The sequence below is a fragment of the Protopterus annectens genome, chromosome 13.part0 (assembly GCF_019279795.1).
Source record: "Protopterus annectens isolate FY-2018-M chromosome 13.part0, PAN1.0, whole genome shotgun sequence".
Classification (NCBI taxonomy): domain Eukaryota; kingdom Metazoa; phylum Chordata; order Ceratodontiformes; family Protopteridae; genus Protopterus; species Protopterus annectens.
The window spans coordinates 1,161,684,561-1,161,705,397 of record NC_056747.1 but is presented as its reverse complement, the minus strand read 5'-3'; the positions used below and the strand labels follow the sequence as shown (position 1 = coordinate 1,161,705,397).

At 41.8% G+C, this 20,837-nt stretch overlaps 1 protein-coding gene across 6 annotated transcripts in view; it reads left to right on the top strand.

The window, feature by feature from the left end:
- Positions 1-20,837, top strand: part of HDAC5 (histone deacetylase 5) — a 2,571,411-nt gene that overhangs the window by 2,398,922 nt on the left and 151,652 nt on the right. For 5 of the 6 annotated variants that reach the window (XM_044055165.1, XM_044055164.1, XM_044055163.1 and 2 more), the window contains 2 exons: positions 8,973-9,070; positions 20,241-20,359. In XM_044055165.1, the coding sequence (XP_043911100.1) occupies positions 8,973-9,070; positions 20,241-20,359 (217 nt within the window). The remainder of the gene's footprint in view (positions 1-8,972; positions 9,071-20,240; positions 20,360-20,837) is intronic. The other variant, XR_006362616.1, reaches the window with a different exon arrangement.

Genomic DNA, 20,837 nt, shown 5'->3' with positions numbered 1-20,837 from the left:
CTTACGACAGTTCCTCAGAGGGGCTAAGAATATAAGACCTCCAAGGAAGCAACCAATACCAGCCTGGGACCTTAATTTCATACTAGAAAAATTAACATTGCCTCCTTTTGAACCAGCTGCCTCAACAGATTTGCAATATTTGTCCTGGAAAACAGCCTTCCTTCTGGCCATCACTTCAGCTCGTAGGGTTTCTGAACTACAGGCCCTCATGGCGGTGCAGCCCTTCCTCATCTTCCATCAGGACAGGGTTTCCCTTCGTACCAACCCATCTTTTATGCCAAAAGTGGTATCCAGGGTAGCCTTAAATCAAGCCATACACCTACCTACCTTTTATCCTAATCCTCAAAACAAGGGGGAAAGGCTGCTACACTCTTTAGATATCCATAGGCAGCTGCGTTATTATTTGGACAGAACAAAGTCCTTCAGAAAATCAGAACAACTCTTTGTGTCCTATGCTGTAGGGGTTCAAGGGAAACCAGTTACAAAACAGACCATTTCCAAGTGGATTGGCCACTGCATACGGTTTTGTTATTCCTATCATGGGAAATCTGTTCCTACAGGTATCAGATCACACTCCACCAGGGCCACAGCCACCTCTACAGCCTTCCTCAGAGGTGTTCCTACTAAAGATATTTTGGAGGCAGCCACTTGGAGTTCTGTACATACCTTCACAAAACAGTACCACCTGCCCTTATATTCCAGAACAAGAGCAGGCTTTGCCACTGCTGTTTTGCAGGGCATTCTGGCTCAACCCAGTTCCTCATAGTACCTACCACCCTATGCATAGCTTTGGGACTCTACCCATCTGTGATTACTGCAGCTGTATGCACGATGAACATAGTACAGTTTTGTACCTACCATAAATGTAGATGTTCGAGTGCTAATACAGCTGCAGTACAGGTTTCCCTCCCTCCTTCCCCACTTGGTAAAGGCATGGGGCCTAACAACCTCTTCATACTACCTGACTGGGTTATCCTGCTATGTTTTATTTGCTTGCTTACACTGATTTTGGATTACATTGCATTGCTTGTATATGTAGATAAGCTTTATTTATGTATTGCCTTCCTTTTGGGGGCACCTGACATCTGGGGCAAGAAAGACTGAAGAACATGGCGTCGGCTGTGTCTTATATACTCTGGCCTCGCTGACGTCAGAAGAGTAAGCGACGACAACCGACGCCGGACCAAGACTTTGGAATTCGGCCGACCGAGGGACCGCCTGACGGCTGAAAACCCATCTGTGATTACTGCAGCTGTATTAGCACTCGAACATCTACATTTATGGTAGGTACAAAACTGTACTTTTCCATATCTCGACAACTGGCTCCTTACTGCTTCCACCAGGCATCAACTTCTGCGAGCCAGGGACTATACCATTCAGACTTGCTCCGGGCTAGGTATATCAATAAATTTCGAAAAGTCTGCATTGTCGCCTTGTCAGTCTATAACATTTATAGGCGCAGAAATAAACACAAAAGATCTGTTTGCAAAACTTCCTCCACACAGAGTATCAGACATTCGCCGACATGTGCAAGTACTACTAAAGTGCAAGATGATTCAGGCATGATTTGTACTAAAAACATTGGGTCTTATGGCGGCAGCGATCATTCTAGTCCCCCTGGCTCGTTTCCACATGCGGATCCTTCAGTGGTTGCTTTTTACCCAATGGTCCTTTCAGCAGCTCCCAATGTCCCACAGAATAACGATCATTCAAACATGCAAAGACCACCTGGCTTGGTGGGTGGTCTCCCCTACAGTTCTCCAGGGCAGACTGTTTGTTCTTCCTTCTCCTGTTGTCACGGTGACCACGAATGCCTCCCTGATCGGGTGCGGGGGCATTTTCCGGGCAGGACTGTCCAGGGCACTTGGCAACCCCTAGAATACCACCTGCATATAAACGTCTTGGAGATGAGAGCGGTACTTTTAGCGTTGCAAGCTCTTCAGGACTCTCTACCTATCGGGACTATTGCAATTCAAACAGACAATATGTCTGTAGTGTGGTACATCAACAAGCAGGGCGGAACCAGATCCTACCCCTTATGTCGAGAAGCACTCAGACTCTGGCAGTGGGCGATCTCTTCCCAACGGTTTCTGATAGCAACGCACATCCCCGGGAAGCCCAAGTCATAGCAGACAGGCTGAGCAGAGCCATTCTCATGCCTCACGAATGGTCTCTCAGTCAGTCAGTAGCGGACAAGATTTTCCACAGATGGGGTCAACCTTGCTGCGACCTTTTCGCAACCCCTCTCAACAGCAAGTGCGAAGACTTCTTAACTCTATCGCCCCTCCCCGGCTATTCCCCCAGAGACGCTCTAGTCCACGATTGGCCCCGGGGTCTTCTGTATGCATTCCCTCCATTTCCCTTAATTCCCAAACTGATTCAGAAAGCGACCGATTTGGGTTCCAGGATGATCCTCATTGCCCCTTACTGGCCTCGACAAATTTGGTTCCCGTTCCCGCATCATCATCTGCTGGAGCAGCCCTGGAGTCTGGACCCAGTGCCGGACCTGTTGGTCCATCAGTCGGGCGGGCTGCACCAATCCCTTCAGTCTCTCAATCTCACAGCTTGGTTGCTCCACTTCCAACCTTAGCCAGGCTTCTGCTGATTTCTCAGCCAGAACGTGAAATCATCCTTTCTTCACATAAATCTACTACTAGAAAAACCTATGCTAGTAAGTAGAAACGTTTTTCCTGCTGGGCAGAGACTAGGAATATAGATCCTTTTACAGCCCCTGTCCACACTGTTCTGGATTTTTTGGCAGAGCTCTTTCGAGGAGGCTCATCTTCTGCCACCATTAGAGTCCAGTTGGCTGCCATCTCGAATTTTCATGCTGGACTGTCAGAGACCAGCATCATGTACCATAAACATTGTAAAGCCTTTCTCAAAGGAACTGTATTACTTAGGCCTCCAATTAGAGATCCTCGTCTCCGTGGGAACTGAATCTTATATTATCCTGATTCTACCTCCCTTTGAACCTGTGGCCTCCTGTTCTTTAAAGTTACTCTCCTGGAAGACTCTCTTCTTAGTAGCTATCACCTCAGCTAGAAGAGTGTCGGAACTTCAAGCCCTCTGTATTCATCCTCCCTATCTTGTTTTTTACAAGGATAGAGTATCACTTAGAACTAACCCTTCCTTTTTACCCAAGGTTCCTTCTGAAACAAACCTGAATCAGGCTTTTGAGCGTCCTGTCTTTTTTTCCTAACTATTCAAACAGAGCTGAACAAAAGCTGCACTTTTTGGATGTTCACAGGCACTTACGTTTTTATTTGGATAGGACAAAGCAAATTAAGAAGTCAGACCAACTCTTCCTGTCTTATGCTGAGGGCAAGCAGGGCTTGCCAGTTTCTAAAGTATCTTTATCCAGATGGCTGGCTTCAGTCATATCCTTCATTTACCAATTAAGACAGAAAGAACTCCCCGTAAAACCAAAAGCTCATTCCACCAGAGTCCAAAAATCACAAATGCTGGAACAGATGAAAGAAGGCACACTCAGACCACAAGTAAAGTTAAGCGCTTTTCGTTTATGTTGGATCATAAACTTCTTCAGACAATACATTAAAACACAGCCTTCATTTAAATACAAAGTAAAAAAGGAATCAACCAATCAACATCTAGAAAAGCATTGGTTCAATTAGTAACAGTTACAATTACAAACAACCACCACCCCCTTGTTAAAAATCATAATAGACTTACAAAAGTAATTCATCTTAAGTTTACCTAACAGTATTCACTACTGAACTACACATTTAGATTTAAACTCGTTTGAAAGAATAATGTATATATAATAACTACAAAAGTGCAAAAACATTTAAAGTGCTTCATCTTCATACTAGGTCCTACAATTACACCTAGACAACTTAACGCTTTAAATTTTTGAGCCTCAAAATACTACTTAACGCACAGCCGTCATTGATACCAGGCTGATGGTAGGCATTAAGCCTGATTTGCCAAGAGAGTTCCAACTCCTCGAGTTTTAGAGAGTCGGGACCCCCTCTTGGGTTGAAATGCACTTGATCAATAACAATGAACTTGAAAGTATGCCCAGGAAAAGATTTGACATGTTTCGCTAGAGCATTCTCACACTTAAGTTTCCTAATCGCATAGAGGTGTTCATATATGCGTTCACGGAGCTTCCTCTCAGTTGCGGTTGCGGTTTCATTATCGGGACCTGGTTTACGTGGTTTTGACAACACTAATGTGCCTTCTGTTAATAGCAATAATGGAAGACTGCCCGTTTTTGATGATAGACTGACGGGGGTTGGTCCGAATGGAGGAATTCATGGTGGCGAAACATGACAACAGGGTCCTTTACTTTCAGGTAACAGCACTGACTTTAATTTAAATGTGTGGTTATCGGATTCATCATTTTTTGGCGCGACTTCCAAATTTACTAGTATTGATGATGGAGTCGCAGCTGAAGTTTCTAACATTACATTTGACATGAAAGAATTCGATAAACTGCTTGTTAAACTGAGGAAAACCCAGTTAGAGGTTTCCTATTTTAAAGAGTGCCTGAAAAACAAGGTTGTACCAAAAGGGTTGCGGCGTTGGCAGTATCCAACAGGGCTCGAACCCAATTCTCAATTCCATTTAGAAATCATTGCCATGTTTGATCGTCATGGGTTCGAATTGCTTGAACTCATGTGTAAACATTATGTAAAGGCGGTAGAGGCTTTGACTGAGTTGGCAGGTGAACTGGATAAGAAAATCAGGCTCAACAATGAGTTTGCTCGTTATAAGTTCGAGTACGACCGTATGTTCACTAGCATTGATATGTATTTAAATAAACTGAAACAAAACAAGGTGAAGAAGTTGGATAGGGACTTAAAGGCCTATCAAGCTGGCACAGCCTATCCAACACCTTCAGTGTCCCAGACTGGGTTCAAAGTTAACAATGTTGGTCGTGTTCGACCTGAAAACAGTAATGGCCAAGAGACAGAGAACAACAATAATGAAAGTGACCAGTTTCCTGACAACGTAGTACATCAGAATGTTGTCAGTGAACCAAGTTATAGTAACGTGGTTTCTAACCAGTCGGGTAATTTTTCTGGTCACTACAACTTGAGATCAAATAACCCTAATTTTTTAGGGGGAAGACAAAAGCAACACCAGCCAGTCTATCAGAACGTAAAGAGGAAACAGAAAAACAACTGAACTGTAATTCCGAGCCCCTTTTGTTAACGTCTAATAGAGGCACAGGGGTTTTGGCTATTGACTTGCTTGATTTTGAAGACTCTAGAGACTTAGTGGTAGTTGATGAAGATTTGTCTCAAGTTTTTTCGGACTGTCCGGTTCTAGCAGTAGATTCTGTATCTGTTGAGGAAGGGGTTATTACTAGGAAGGGACCATTATTATTATATAATGATAAGGGTGACTTCACAGTATACAACTTTTCAAATGTGAACATTCCTTCTGACGTGATTGATTTACTTTCTAAAGGCAACACTTATGTACCACCCAGGAATTTAGATCTAGTTAGAACCATTATAGATCTTAAATTGTATACCAGGAAGTTAAATTTTAGGGTTATGTTTGGTGATACCTCCCAAGGTGAAACAAGTCAGTTTCACATTCCTAGCACATTTAACCCTCCCCTAAATCCGTTGATTAAGGTGTTTGAACAGTTTTGCGAACTGGACATTAGGAACTTGGCTAAGTCTGTACCCTCTGTAGGATCTAAAATTCACAAATCTAGTGACGTACAGAAGGAAAGAGACAGTCTTGAGTTTATTAAACTTAATAATTTAAGAATTTGTAAACCTGATAAAGGAGGAGGGGTTGTGGTTTTTGACCAACTGGACTACGTTAATAGGATGGAGTTATTATTAAATACTGTGTCCTATGAAGCCAGTTACCGGTCCGAAATTAATAAAGCATATAACAACATTAAGAATGTGATTGAGGACTTATATATTGAAGATAGAATTACCCGGGACATGTATAATTTTATGGTTACTAGTTTCCCGAGGTTCCCTTGTCTTTTTGGGATCCCCAAAATCCACAAATGTATTGAGAACCCGCCTATGAGGCCGTTGGTGGATAGTAGGGGGTCCCCCACTTATCCCTGCGCGAAAGTAGTTGACTCTATTTTGCAAAAATACCTGGTTAATTTAAAACAAATTTGTAGGGACTCATGGTCATTTCTTAGTAACATTAATGCTCACCTTGTGGGGCCAGTGTGGCCAACATGGTGATGGCCTATTGGGAACATCAGTTTGTATTAAACAATAACGAATTTAAGGATAACATCATATTTTATACCCGCTTTTTGGATGATATTTTCATCCTAGTAGATGGTAATGAATCAGTTAGTAACTTGCTGGTGGAATACTTCAACTCAACTACAGTGTTCCTAGAATTTACATCTAATTTTGATGTTTCTTACATTGACTATTTAGACATCACTTTAACTAAGGATGCTCTGTTTAAGAGATTTGTTTCATCAGTTCATAGGAAGAAAACATACTGTAATTCCATGCTTCATTTTACGAGTTGCCATCCGTACCATCAAAAACGTGCTATTATTAAAGGTCAATTAGTTCGAGCAGCACGTATTACCACATTTGATTCTGTTTTCAACCATGAATGTCTATTCATTAAGGAAATGTTTTTGTCGAGGGGGTACCCGCTACATCTCATTAATGATCTAATCCAAGAAGTAACGCACAAACGTTATACATTAGTTTATGTTCCTCTGTTGAATAATGGAACTAATGAGTCCCCGCCTGTCAACTTGTTCCCTAACATCCAGGTTGAGCAACAGTCAGAAAACCATTTAGGACATGATAGATTTAATACTTCATTCATCACTACCTACAATGTAAATAGTGACCTTTGTTTTAAAATCCTTAGGAAAAACTGGGATTTATTTAAAGGTGACATGAACATTTTCACTAGCGTTGGGAATCACCCCGTTGTGATTTACAGAAAGGGTAGAAATCTAAAAAACTTTTGTGAAGGGAGTAGACCTAATCTAGTCAGAACACCAGGTATGTACAAATGCCAAGCCTGTAATTATTGTGGTTATATTCTGGAATCTAATAGATTCTCAGTGAATGACTTGGCTTATTATTTGAAGTTAAGGAATAACTGTAATTCCAAAATGGTTGTTTACCTGGCTAGGTGCCAGTCATGCCCAGCGTTCTACGTGGGCAAAACTGAGAGGAAGCTCCGTGAACGCATATATGAACACCTCTATGCGATTAGGAAACTTAAGTGTGAGAATGCTCTAGCGAAACATGTCAAATCTTTTCCTGGGCATACTTTCAAGTTCATTGTTATTGATCAAGTGCATTTCAACCCAAGAGGGGGTCCCGACTCTCTAAAACTCGAGGAGTTGGAACTCTCTTGGCAAATCAGGCTTAATGCCTACCATCAGCCTGGTATCAATGACGGCTGTGCGTTAAGTAGTATTTTGAGGCTCAAAAATTTAAAGCGTTAAGTTGTCTAGGTGTAATTGTAGGACCTAGTATGAAGATGAAGCACTTTAAATGTTTTTGCACTTTTGTAGTTATTATATATACATTATTCTTTCAAACGAGTTTAAATCTAAATGTGTAGTTCAGTAGTGAATACTGTTAGGTAAACTTAAGATGAATTACTTTTGTAAGTCTATTATGATTTTTAACAAGGGGGTGGTGGTTGTTTGTAATTGTAACTGTTACTAATTGAACCAATGCTTTTTTAGATGTTGATTGGTTGATTCCTTTTTTACTTTGTATTTAAATGAAGGCTGTGTTTTAATGTATTGTCTGAAGAAGTTTATGATCCAACATAAACGAAAAGCGCTTAACTTTACTTGTGGTCTGAGTGTGCCTTCTTTCATCTGTTCCAGCATTTGTGATTTTTGGAGTTTGTTACCTTGTTCGTGATTTAACAGTTCATTCCACCAGAGTGTTAGCCACGTCGGTAGCTTTTCAAGCAAAGCTCCCAATGGAATCTATTTGTGCTGCTGCCACGTGGGCCACTCCTCATACCTTTATTTCTCATTGCAAGTTGGATTTGGCCTCCAGGAATCAGGCTGAGTTTGGTTCCACTGTGCTCAAGAGTCTGTTCCGATGAGCCACCCAGGACTAAGGTGCTAGGGACGCTGTCCCATCCAGCAAGAATGAAGGCGAGATTGACAACTTAACATTAAGAAGTTATGTACCTACCATAACATTCCATGTTAGTTGTCTTCTTTTCGCTTTCTTTCTTGCATCCCACCCGCCATCCCCCTAGTCTGGACAGACTGAGAAGAATTTTTCTGAGGCCATATTCCTCTACTGGACTATTCCTAGGTTATGTCCCCCTCTGTTACCACTGTAGGTAATCCTTATAGTTGGGACAGGTGTCTCCATGGTGTTAGCTCTATCAAACGAGATCTGGGTATTGGATGCCTAGCATTGTGGGATATAGGGAGGGCCTCGAGCCGGTAAATAGCTCTCGAGCTTTGGTATAGGCCGAGTCGGAGCCGAGGATCGGCACCCGAACCCATCCAGCAAGAAAGAAGGCGAGAAGAAGACAACTAACATGGAACGTTATGGTAGGTACATAACTTCTTATTTTGATGCCTGCCTTGGTATTTGCTTTCTGCCACTTGTATCATTCATTAGACACCTTTATCAGAGTCCTTTTCATGTGCTGAAAAGTGCTCCATATTCAAGATTTTTATATGGCAAGTCTATGGTTAAATACCTGTTTGCTTACTTCACAGAACTGAGTGTTTTCTGTCCTATGTTGTGATGGCTGTAATTGTGCAGACTGCTGCAATTGGGGTTATTGGCATGGTGCTCAAAGAGCAAAGGTAGATGGATTGTAGCATTCTGTTTCTTTAATAATTTACACTTTCTGATTTTTCATTAGTGTATGTCATTGCAAACATCAGTGATTACAGACCTGCTAAGTGTTAACTGGATTTTTTTCCTGAGACAAATTCAGGAGACCAGAATCAGTTGTGTTTGTTCAAAGTACATTCTACCCTTTCTTTGCAGGTTGGAGCTGGCGCAGGAGTTGGCTTTAATGTGAACATTGCCTGGACAGGTGGAGTTGAGCCGCCAATGGGAGATGTGGAGTACTTAACAGCATTCAGGTGTGAGAGAGTGTCTTTGTCTGTCTGCATATATACAGTCCTCTTCCTGTTAATTGGACTTCCATGTTTTGAAGTGTGTTACAGTAATAATGTCTGTGTGGCACATAGGTTCTCTTGCTATCAGAGCTGTCTTTGTTTAATTTTATTATTTTTTTGTTCATAACCATCACTCATTGCATCTAAAGTAAGTTTTAAGATTTAGAAACACCAAACAATTACAATATAGGCACACTGCTGAGTAATGATGAATAATGCATGCTTTACAGCATTCTGTTGAGTACAACAGATACTGAAAAAATCAATCTTAGAAAAGTTGAGTATTTTCTGCTAACAGTCATGTTGATGGCCCTATTTTTGAGCATCTTTAGTTGATGACTCCTAAAGTAAGTGCTGAATTTTGGGAAGGGACCTGATGTAGTTCATTTGGCCTGAAGCAGAAATGCCTAACAACATTTTTGCAGGGTTTTGGCTGGCAGTAAGAAAAGCACATGGAACTGCTGCAGTTATGAGAGCCTCCTGCATGTATAATAAACCAGTTTTAAAGCTTATTTGCCACTTGCAGATCATTTTGTACACAAACATTCTGTCATCTGTCTCTCCCGTTAAAGGTGTTTAGTCCGATGTGCGAAATAAATTCAAATGCATACTGCTGCTTCAGAATACTTTATGTTAAACAGTAGGCTGCTTTAATACATAAACATTCTGTGCATCTGAAGTGGCCGTAATGGTGAAGGGTGCAGTGGTGCTTTATAGTCTAGTGCATTATTTATGAGGGAGTGCAGATTTATTTTGATTTCTGGAAACTTTTTTGCCCAGACTCTTCCATTACACAAGTATTGTCATAGTTTTTACAGATGGCAGGGTTTGAATTGCCATCTGAATACTAACATTTTTAGAATGTGTGTTGCAGTGCAAAAGTGCTGTGTTCATCATTAGATCATTGACAACGCTATGTAGGACATAGCCTGTTAGTGATTAGACAAACAGCCAGCTTCAAAGCTGTAGGGCACATAACTGCTGTATAGCCTTTTGAACTTAGCACTATCTTCTCAGGGATTTGAATGATCGGTGGTTAGCTAATGCTTCTTCAGAGTTGGGCAGACACTTATCCTGTTGGGAAATACCTTCCAGTTTTACTATTTTTGTGATTAAAAGTTTAACTTTTCTGTAAAAAAGGTTGCTAGGGCTAGAGCTAGTGTTTTTGGTGGTGTCACTAAAATATTTTACCTCATAACTTAGTTTTTTAGTCAGGAGGTAAGACTGAATTATCAAGGGTCCTCTAACTGGTTGTAAGATGCTTTCTTCAGTGGAGACTTGGACCTGGGTCCCAACTTTTCAGGGTGCCACTGTGAAACAAGAGGGAGGTACATCCTCTCCATCTGTTGGGCTGTCCTTTTGGGAAAGGGAGAACCACTCTTGTTGGCATCAGAGGGGGGAGTGGGCATTTGTCAGCGAAGCTGCACTAAAGAGCTTGATTCCCTAATAAAGGACCATTCTTCAAGGTGCTGTTTTTTCTAGGGAGTCTCCTAGGAAAACTCAACATGAAGTTATGCTTTTTCCTTCATTGGTGTTCCAGTCACTTAGGGCAGAGAAAGGGTATTGACTAGTTTTTGCTAAAGGATTATTTAAAGCCTTTTAGTCTTTATATATTCTGCTGTGGTACGGAGTGCTGCGGTGGTACGGTGGTAGCGTTGTTACCTCACAGCAAGAGGTTCTCCCGGCCGATTCTGGGCTTGGCTTGGGAGTGCCTTCTGTGTGGAGTCTGCATGTCCTCCCCGCAGTTGGCTAGCATTCGAAAGACATACGTGTGTAAATGGGCATGCCTTCGTTGAAGGTTAGGCATCGAGCTGGCACCTCGGCATTTCGTAAAAAATCTACTGCCAATCATTAGCGGACCGGAGTTCCGCTGTGGCGACCCCTTACCGGGAAAAAGCCGAAAGACAAACAACAACATTCTGAGTCTTCTCTTCAGTTTAAAAGGAAAATACTTTCTTCTATATCTCTCAGATCCTGATTCTCATTCTGTGGGACAATATTTACACTTAGACTATGTTTCTCAAGTCCGTGTTCCACAAAGTGGGGAATCTTAATTCTGAGAAAAGTTTTCCTTCAGACATCCACCTGAATAATTATCTTTTTCTGATACTATTGCCAGATTGAAGGAGTCACTTCATTGGGGACAAAAAGAAATAGCACAGTCCCAGCAAATGTATTATGATTTACTACAGGTGGTTATACCTCAGGCTGCAGCTCTTCCTCTTGTTTTGCCAGACTTAGATGAAGCTTTCCTTGCAGCCTACCGTGATTTCTCTAACAAAACAGTTTTCTGCCAAACACCTTCTGACAGCTAACTGTATTCCTTCTGACAAAGACAGGAAAACTTTTGTTAGGTTTGAGAAGAAAAATTATATTTCTTTCACCTTAACCTTCAGAATAGTTTATTGTGAGGCTGACATCTAGCATTCTGCTGGCTTCCTTTAACAATAAGAGAAAGTTAAGTGCTGCCCATCCTTCATCTGAGACTAAGACACCTCTGAATTCTTTAATGTATTCTGTGTCTGGGGTAACCAAACTCTCAAAATGTTTTATGACTCTGCTGTTGCTGTTTCTAGAGCAGCTGCCAGTGGGGTTAAGTGATGAAAAGATTTGCCTGCCTTGTTCTCAGACTTTACCAGAGAGTGTGAAACCTGAGCTTTGGGATAATGAGGTGCCATTTGGCCCTTCCTGTGCTGAGAACCTTAAAAGATCTGATGAAGGAGGAAAGTTACTGTAGGGAATTACCCAACTTTTCAACCTTCCATGCCAACATACAATAGAAACCTTCCTTCCAGTTCAGGTTCCTTTTTTTGTAGGGAATAGAATAAACAATTCCAGCAAGGCACAGTAAATAAATCAGAAAGCAGTGGCAGGGAGGTTTAAAAAAGAAGGGAGGGTTCCCCAAAACCAAAAGCTGTCTAAGAAGGCAGACTCACTATATTCTTCATCATGTTTTTCCCTCCAAATCCTGGCGGTGCAGCAGTGCTTTACCAAAGTCTAGGTTCTGTCTTCAGTCTGTGACACCAGATGCCTTCAAAAACTTGGGTTAGCTGTGGGATTCCCTTCCTCCTTTTCAAGGGATTCATCTTCATCCCTTCGATCAAACCTCCTTGTTTCCTCCTATCCTAGATCAAATGCTGTCTAAGGGAGTTATTGAAACTCTTCACCAGATCAACTAGGTAAAGGATTTTATTTAAGAATCTTTTTAGTACCAAAGAAAAAGGAACCTGAATTTCTGTTATAGGTCTTTCTTTTCTAAACCTTCACATCAAAAACCCAAAATTCAAAACATAGCATTGTGGCTGCATGTTCATTGCATGAGGGAACCACAAGTTATGATGTGACATCAGGCGGTTGTCTGCATTATAGGACAGAGAGAACTCTGCACCCTAGGACATATGTATTTAGGAAGGAAGTTCCATTTGTCATGCTTTCGCTTGTGTAACTGCATCTGCATGACTGGGGCCTTTAGCTCATTCTTTCATGTCAGTGTGAGAGTCAGGTGCCAGGGGTAGTGCTGTCATTTGCTGTGAACTGGGACTTTTTCCCCTTAAGCTCTAACTCCTTGTGCATACCCAGTAGGCATTCCTGCAGGAGGACATGTAGTGTGGTGGGGGACTGGACTGCTAAATATCTTCCTCCACTGAACTGGTACTCTTGCATATTTCTACAGTCTCCACTAGGAAAATCAATACAATGTATGTACCACAACCAGTCACTTACAGCAAAGAGGATTGGCTCAGTTTTTCTAAAGTATTATTTAAAGCTTTTCAGTCTTTATATTCTGAGTCTTCCCTTTAGTTTAAAAGAAAAATACTTTCTTCTATATCTCTTAGATTCTGATTCTCAGTCTGAGGGACAAAAATTAGACTTAGACTCTGAGAAAGAGGTACTTGGGAACATGTTTTCTGGGAGTGCGGTTGGTTGGCGGACTTTAAGGAATCCCTGAGAGATTCACTGTCAGAGATGCTGGGTGGGTGGATTGATGTGATGAGGGAGATGATTTTTCTAAGCTATGATACTGAATCGGAATTGCCTAGACATGGAAAGGCCTTGCTTGTATCTAATTATGGTGGCTGCTAAAAAGCAATTACTAGGATCATAGGATATTACTAGGCTAATGGCCCTGGGGCCCTTACAAGTCTAGCCAAGAGTTATCAACAAAAAAGAAACCTCAGTCAGCATCTGTCACTCTTGTCATTGAGGGACACAGGTGGAACCCCTGGGACAAATTTGTAGTTTACCATCCACTCATCAAGGTTGTGCTTGAAGAGGGTCAGCGTCATACTTTATTTGACGTGTATGGGAAGTCTATTCCAGGGGCGGCCACGGTGGTGCAGTGGTTAGTGTTGCCACCTCACAGCAAGAGGTTCTCTGGTTCGATTCTCGGCTGGGGTGCCTTCTGTGCGGAGTCTGCATGTCTTCCCTATGGTCATGAGGGTTTCCTCCGGGTGCTCCGGTTTCCTCCCACATCTCAAAAGAGATGCTGTAGGTGGATTGGGCACTGAGTTGGCCCTAGGTGTGAGTGTGTGCATGTGTGTGCCTTCTGTGGAAAGTTGGGCGCCGGGCTGGCACCTCGGCACCGTAAAACTCCACTGCCAGTCATGAGCGGACAGGTGATCCGCTGTGGAGACCCCTGACCAGGAAAAAGCCAAAAGAAGAAGAAGAATGGGAAGTCTATTCCAGAGACTGGGCAGCCTCTGGGAGACAAACTTGTCTCTCCAGCAGGTTTTGTTAATGTCACATATTAGATTTAAGCCTTTCAGCTGGATAATGCGCGAGGAGTTAGACTTACGGATATGGAGCATCTCTAGTAGAGCAGGGTCTGAGATTGCATTGTAGGCGAGACACAGATCACCTCTGAGCAATCTCTACGATACTGAGTATAGTGATAGTGATTTGAGCCTGTCCACATAGGACAAGTGTTGGAGGCCATGGATTCTCTTTGTGAGGTATTTCTGTGGCCTTTCCAGTTGGTGCAGATGTTTGTAGAGGTACTTACCAAATGGGGTGTTGTACTCAGTTATTGGCCTAATGAGAGATGAGTACAGAACGGTAATAACCTCCTTTTTTTAGGATGAAATCCCTTTACTTATGAGATGAACCAAGTAAAAGGCTTTTCTGACCACTGCTGCTACATGATGGTCAAATGTGAGATTGTTGTCAACCTGTGTACCCAGGTCTCTCACCACAGGTTCTGTGCTTAGGGAGTTGCCGTTGATGTGGTAATCAGTAGGGGCTGTGTTTTTGCTGAATGGTATGATCATACATTTTTTTTTTGTTTAACTTAAGGCCATGACTTTGGCACCAGTCATTTCTTCCTGTGAGACCCTCCTGTAGTATGTTAACATCATTTGGGGAGTCAGTGACAGCACCCAACTTACAGTCGTCTGGAAGCTTGGTCAGCCACAGGCCTTTTGTCTTTGCCTGGACCTCTGAGAAGTAGATAGGGGTCCTAGGACAGATCCCTGGGAAACACCTCTAGCGACAGGTCTCCTGTCAGAGGTGGTGGCACCTATTTTGACCTTGTGGGTCCTATCTGTGAGCCAGTTGGCCACCCACCTGATGAGATAGGGATTTACGCCAAGTTGTGTTAGCTTTTCAGTGATGCCCAAGTGGGAGATTGAGTCAAAGGCTTTGGCCAAGTGAAGGTAAGCTGTATGTACTGGCTTTCCCTCATCCAGTGCCTTGGTAACAGTCTCAAAAATGTCAACCAGATTCAACAGGCAAGATCTGCCCTTAACAAATCCAAACTGGGTGGGATCAAGTTCTTGGAGATTGCCTGTATCCTTGTTTATGAGGTTCATAATAATACGCTCTATGGTCTTGCAAATCAGACTTATCAAGATAATTGTGTGAGTGTTTTCAGGGTCAGTAGTGGTACCACCTTTGTGCAAATGGATGATAATGGCAGTTATCCACTCTGCTGGAATTAAGCCTGTATTTAGGCTATGGATGAATAGGGTACTCAATGACAAGGCTAGTTCTTGCTGGAGATGTTGCAGATTACAGCCTGGGATACTATCAGGTCCCATGGAAGCTGTGTTCTTTGCCTTGGGTAGGGCCTTTAACATTTGATCTGTGGAAATGTGAGGTGCAGGGCAAGTATCAGGGATGTTGAATGGGCCTTTGGGGGGACAGAGGGGTGAAGTTTGTGCTGAGCCTATCTGCTAGCAGCTTGGCTAAGTCAACAGGATCAGTGTAAGTGGTACCATTGAGAACTAATTCGGAACAAACCTGGGCTTTGCCATGGAGGTTTATAACGTAACTAAAAAGGGCTTTGCAGTTAGCCTTTGTTTCAGAGGCTAGTGTCAATTCATAATTGACTTTGTTGGTAGAGGATGTCCACCAGATGGATTTGTGTTTCCTTGAAGAGCAGGTTTTAGTTCTGTTAGGTATGGCTGAGTCCATGCAGTTGCACAGGTGCTTGTATACTGCACTGGCATCCTGTTCAGCATATTTGTCTGCATCCTCTGAGGGGGGCGGTGGTGTGAAGCTACTGATACCCTCCCTTAGAAGGTTCTAGTCAGTTTTTAAGAAGTTTTTAAGCCTGGTTACAGCTGGGGGGGGGGGGCTTGGACAGGATAGACACTTCAAATGAGACCGATGGTCTGATCCCACCAAGGAAGAACTTACTATGGAAGTGGTGCAGTGGTCACCCATGTTGGTAAGGACCAAGTCTAGAATGATATCTCCCCTTGTGGGGGATGAGACAAGCTGGTCTAGTATGTTAGAATTGATGGAGTCAAGGAATCATTGGGTGAATGCATTAGAGCAGGAATAGTTCACCCAGTCTGTAGTGGAGTAGTTGAAGTTAGCAAGGATCAGGGTGTTAGGAGGTACCTTGAATGAGTCAAGTAGGTCCAAGTAGGAGGAGTGGATGTCCTGAGTCATGGGGGGGGGGTCTGTAGCTGGCTATAACTTGGATGATTGTCTTGCCAACTGTCAGTTGCACCTGGAGAAGTTCTACTGCATCATGCTTGCAAACCAGTCTGGATGTGTGCTTGTCTTTAATAAAAATAGAAACTCCACCACCCTTTGTCTTCCCAACCTCATTTTGGGGTTGGAATGTGTGGAATGAGGAATAGCCTGGTAAAAAAGGGGTGCTCTCCACAGCCTTGAACCATTTTTTTCTGACTGCACAGATGTCGGTATCTTCCAGTGCAAGGAGGGCCTCCAGTGAGTGCATTTTCAGGTTAAGGCTCCTAGCGTTAAGCAGCATGACCTTCAATTTGCTTTTTGACAGATCTTTTATGTTGGAAGATTTGTCTTTGGGATATTGCCTAAATAAAAGGCACAATGGGGGAGGCAAGAGCCTTGGCCAGAATCCTGAATCCCAGGGGTGACAAGCAGAGGCCATCTCTAGCAAAGCATCAAGGCCTGTCACCATGTCATCCCAGGCAGACAGATACTGGATCCCCTTAGAATGACACCAGAAACTAAGCCAATTGTTGAAGTCAATTATTTTTTGTTTGTATTGTGGTATTATTCTTGGTGAAGGTAGAATGCTGCTTAGGGCTAGGGTCATACCTGCCTGGGACACTTACTCTGAGAGCACAATCATTTCTCTCTTCATATAGTCCAGGGAGGTACTTCTCAAGTCATTCACACCAACATGGACAATGACAGAGTCATACATGTATTTGTTGTGGAGAGACTTAAGTGCATGCATGATGTGGTGGATTCTGGCACCTGACAGACAACTGACAGTGATCTTCTCCTTGTCGAGCCTGATGAGGGGGACATCGGTGTGTCTCACAAGTGAGTCGCCAATGACTAGTATGATTGTTTATTGTTGTGCCTTATGGACTGTCTGAGTGTATTGTTATGCCTTATGGGCTGTGTTTGTGAGACACTGGTTTGTTGTCTGCTGTGTGTAATGTGTTTGGTGTTGTGTGTGGAATGCTTGTGTGTGTGTTTTGTAGGTCTCTGCTGTTTAGGTAAGTTTTAATTGAAGATGTCTGTATAGGTGTGTGTGTGTGTGTGTGTGTTGTGCTTGGCTATGTGATGTGGGTGGTGTGGTGTTTGTGCTGGCAGTCTCCTCTTTGTCAGGAGTACTGACTGTGGTGGGGAGAGAGCTTGGATTCCAGGTTACTGATATAGATGCATCTCTCACAAGTAGAAGAATTATGTGCTAGGAGAAGAGGGTTGTCAGTGAACATGAGGCAGTTGCTGCACTGTCTTAGCATGCCCATGTCGACCAGGATGGCAGGAGAAACTGATGGGAATTGTCCATCCATCTGAAACTTGGATTGACTTAGGGAGAGAGGGTTTTAATAAGGATTTTTCCATAAGAGTGTAGACTACAAAAACCTTCTTAAATGTAAAGTAACTGGCCTGAAGCTCAAGTGGTAAAACAAAAACTAAAAGGGTTAGAATAACAGACAAATTTAATCAGGCTACTAACAATCAGTAATAAGTACAGCAGAATAAAAGCACTTCAACACTTAAGAGCAAGCAGCAAGGCAAAATAAGGTAAAAAAAGTTGGAAGAATACAACCACAGTAAAAGCAACTGAATAAAGTGTAACTTTTTTTTGTGGAGAGAGAAGGAATAGAAGATAATTCAAGGTTAAGAAACTAAGGTTTGGCCTTCCCAAATGCTCTCACTGTACACAGTAAAATGAGCTGATGAGATGGGACTGGGAGTAGTGTCCAAAATCAAAGAAGCAAGGGGGTAGTCCTTCCCAAGTGATCACATTGTACTCAGTACAGTAAGCAAATGAGATGGGACTGGGAGGATTGTTAAAAATCAAATTTACAGCTTGAGCGGGCAGTTCCAAAGCCACTAAGTTTAAGAATACAACAACACTTGGGTGGGAGAGTGGGAGGAAAAGAAAATGCCGACACCAAGAAAAGCAGTCTCCAGCAAATCAAAAAATGCAGCACAGTTTTGCTAACTATCACTAAAACAGAAAAACAAAATGCAGACACAGAGACTGGCAATATCAAGCAAATAAATATATGCGGCACAGTTTTGTTAACTATCACTGAAACAGATTAAGTGCAAAAAAGTATACTTATAGGCTTTCTGTATCCAGATGGCTATCGAATCAATCACAGCTAAGCCACAAGGAGCAGCTAAGATACTGATACAGTCTCACAGAATTGTAACTCCTTACACAGTAGTATAAAGGAAAACGTAAGAGCCTCAGGGAATCAAATAACACAAAAAGCTGTCCTCACATGTTGGATAGGCTGGCTTCAACAGAAAGTAAATCAACCCCCACTATGAAACCAGCTGAACAGAATCCACAATGACCAGAAATGTCAAGCAAATAAATAAATGCATCTAAACCATCTGTATTAGAAGTAGTGAATATAGTAACAGAGATAATACAACTGGAAATGAGATCTTTAGAAAAGGGTAGGAGCAAACTACATAGGGAAAATGGGAATTTTGGGAACATTACATACAGGGGAGGAGTGAGATTTAAAAGAAGGCAGGACTTAAATGAGCTGTGTAATGTTTGACTTAAAATGATTAGGTACATTATAAGTGATGTAGAATGTTTGCAAATGGGAGTGTGTCGGCATGGTTTGTGATGTAAAATGCTTGCAACCAGGATTGTGTCGGTGTGGTTTGTTTTCATTTATGTAAATGTATGATTGCTTATGTTGTAAGTGATGGTTTGATAAAAAAGTTTCTTGTTTAAAAAAAAAAAGGTATGAATTGAATAATTTATGTAATGTTGCTTAGGTTATATGATATATAGCAATATATGTGAAGTATAATGTTTGTAAATGTTAATTTGTTAATACAGTTTGATTACTTTTTTATAAATGTAAATTTGCCTGTGTCATATGTGATAATTCAATAAAGGTGTTTAAAAAAAAGAATTAGACTATCTCACTTATTGGATGATCTTTATTGGGTCCAGTATGTGTTTATTTTGCCTGTTTTGTGGGACTACATTGTGGATCTACTACTGGGCTGGACTATAATTTTAATAAAATATAAAGGTAATCACTGGCTTTTTTCCTTGTGTGGTGGTGAGCTGTTCTGTTTCCAGTTTGTGGTGAAGTAAGAATTAGACTATTTTCTCAAGTTCCTGTTCCACAAAATGGGGACTCGAGTCTGAAGAAAGTTTTCCTTCAGATAACCACCTGAAGAACTCTCTTTTTCTTATACTGTTTCCCCCCGACATGAAGCAAGCTCATCCACTTTGTTCCTTTTCTGCATGTCAGAGTCATCTGCTGCCAGAGCTGCTGGTTGAACTTGGGTCATCTGGTCATTGCCTGGGCATTTTCCCTCTACTTCAGAGGCACTAATATAGGATCATACCTCAGACATGCCTGTGATATCAGAAGGCTGTGAAGAGACAAAGGGGTGGAGTGTGCATAACAGAAGATAAAAATGAGTATTAAACTGCAAATAGAGTATGCAAGTTAGTAATAAATGTTGCATCACAACATAAAAGAGCTCTGAATGTTAGCATTAATAGTGATTGTCTCATTTATTAGATGAATAGCACATGATCAGCTTATTACAATATAATTTCAAGACTGTATTTCTGGAAGCCTTTGAATACCACATTATTTTCACATTAAAAAAAGATGAGGAAACCTGGACACGTGTGTGTCACCTTTCGAAGTACCATTTAAAGGATTGTACTTGGAAATCGCTACCATGACATTCATTAAGTGAAGTGTATCCATATTTCATGTATAATTGCTGTAACTCTTTTGCATCTGTACATGGAGTATAATCTGAGTATATTATATCCATCTTTAATCATATTGTTTGTTTAACCAGTTAAACTAGGTGGATGGTCTTGTTTTCAGGGGAAGCCTGGAAGCACTGTCTCATTGAGAGACTTAGTTGAAGCAACAGTTTATAATTAGAGACTGAAGGACTCAAACTCCAAACTACAGGAAGAAGGTTGTTAGCAGATGATAACCTTAATTATTTGCACTAAATTGTGTGGCAGAACTGTAGTTTCCAAAGTCATGCTTGTCATTGGGTATTAACTTAATTTGCCCTCCCTAGAATCAGTAATGTACTTTACACATCTCTGAATTTTGACAGAGCAGTTAATTCAGTCCTTTGTAGATGCAATGTGAACACCAGGTATGTAGTGCTACTGCTTTGTTTGTGAACTTGTTTCATGCTTTTTCTACCCCTCTCTCTGCAGAACAGTTGTGATGCCAATAGCTTTTGAGTTCTCTCCAGATGTGGTATTGGTGTCTGCCGGGTTTGATGCTGTAGAAGGACATCTTTCTCCACTTGGTGGCTACTCCGTAACTGCAAAATGTGAGTCTTATTGTTCTTGTCTTTTCAGCTGGAGTGTTGACATGTGTGCATAGCCTTGTGGCAAAAATATGCAGTACATGGAAGTCCAGTGAGATTACTGCATTGCTCGTAAGTGCTTCATTTAGGCAGAGTATCTCTCTAGTTCACCATTTCTTGATTTGATTGTGCATTTTTATCATGTTATGTATACTAGGTCCATTGTGAGAAAATGTTCAAAAGTATCTTAATGACGGCGGCTGATGGAAAAAAAGCAAGTGAAAAGTGTGAGCAGTCAAAAAGATGCCTACCTATTGTTACAGATGATTAACAGCATATGGTTGGTAGTCTTGCTTTTACATGTTGCAGAAGAAATAAATACAGAGGACTTGCTGTCCTCTAACACTAGGATCAGTCACTTTCTGTTGTCTTTCACCCATACAGACAACTTCTTACTAGATCTATGAATGGGTGCAGTCTCTAATTTTTTCCTGCCATTGCA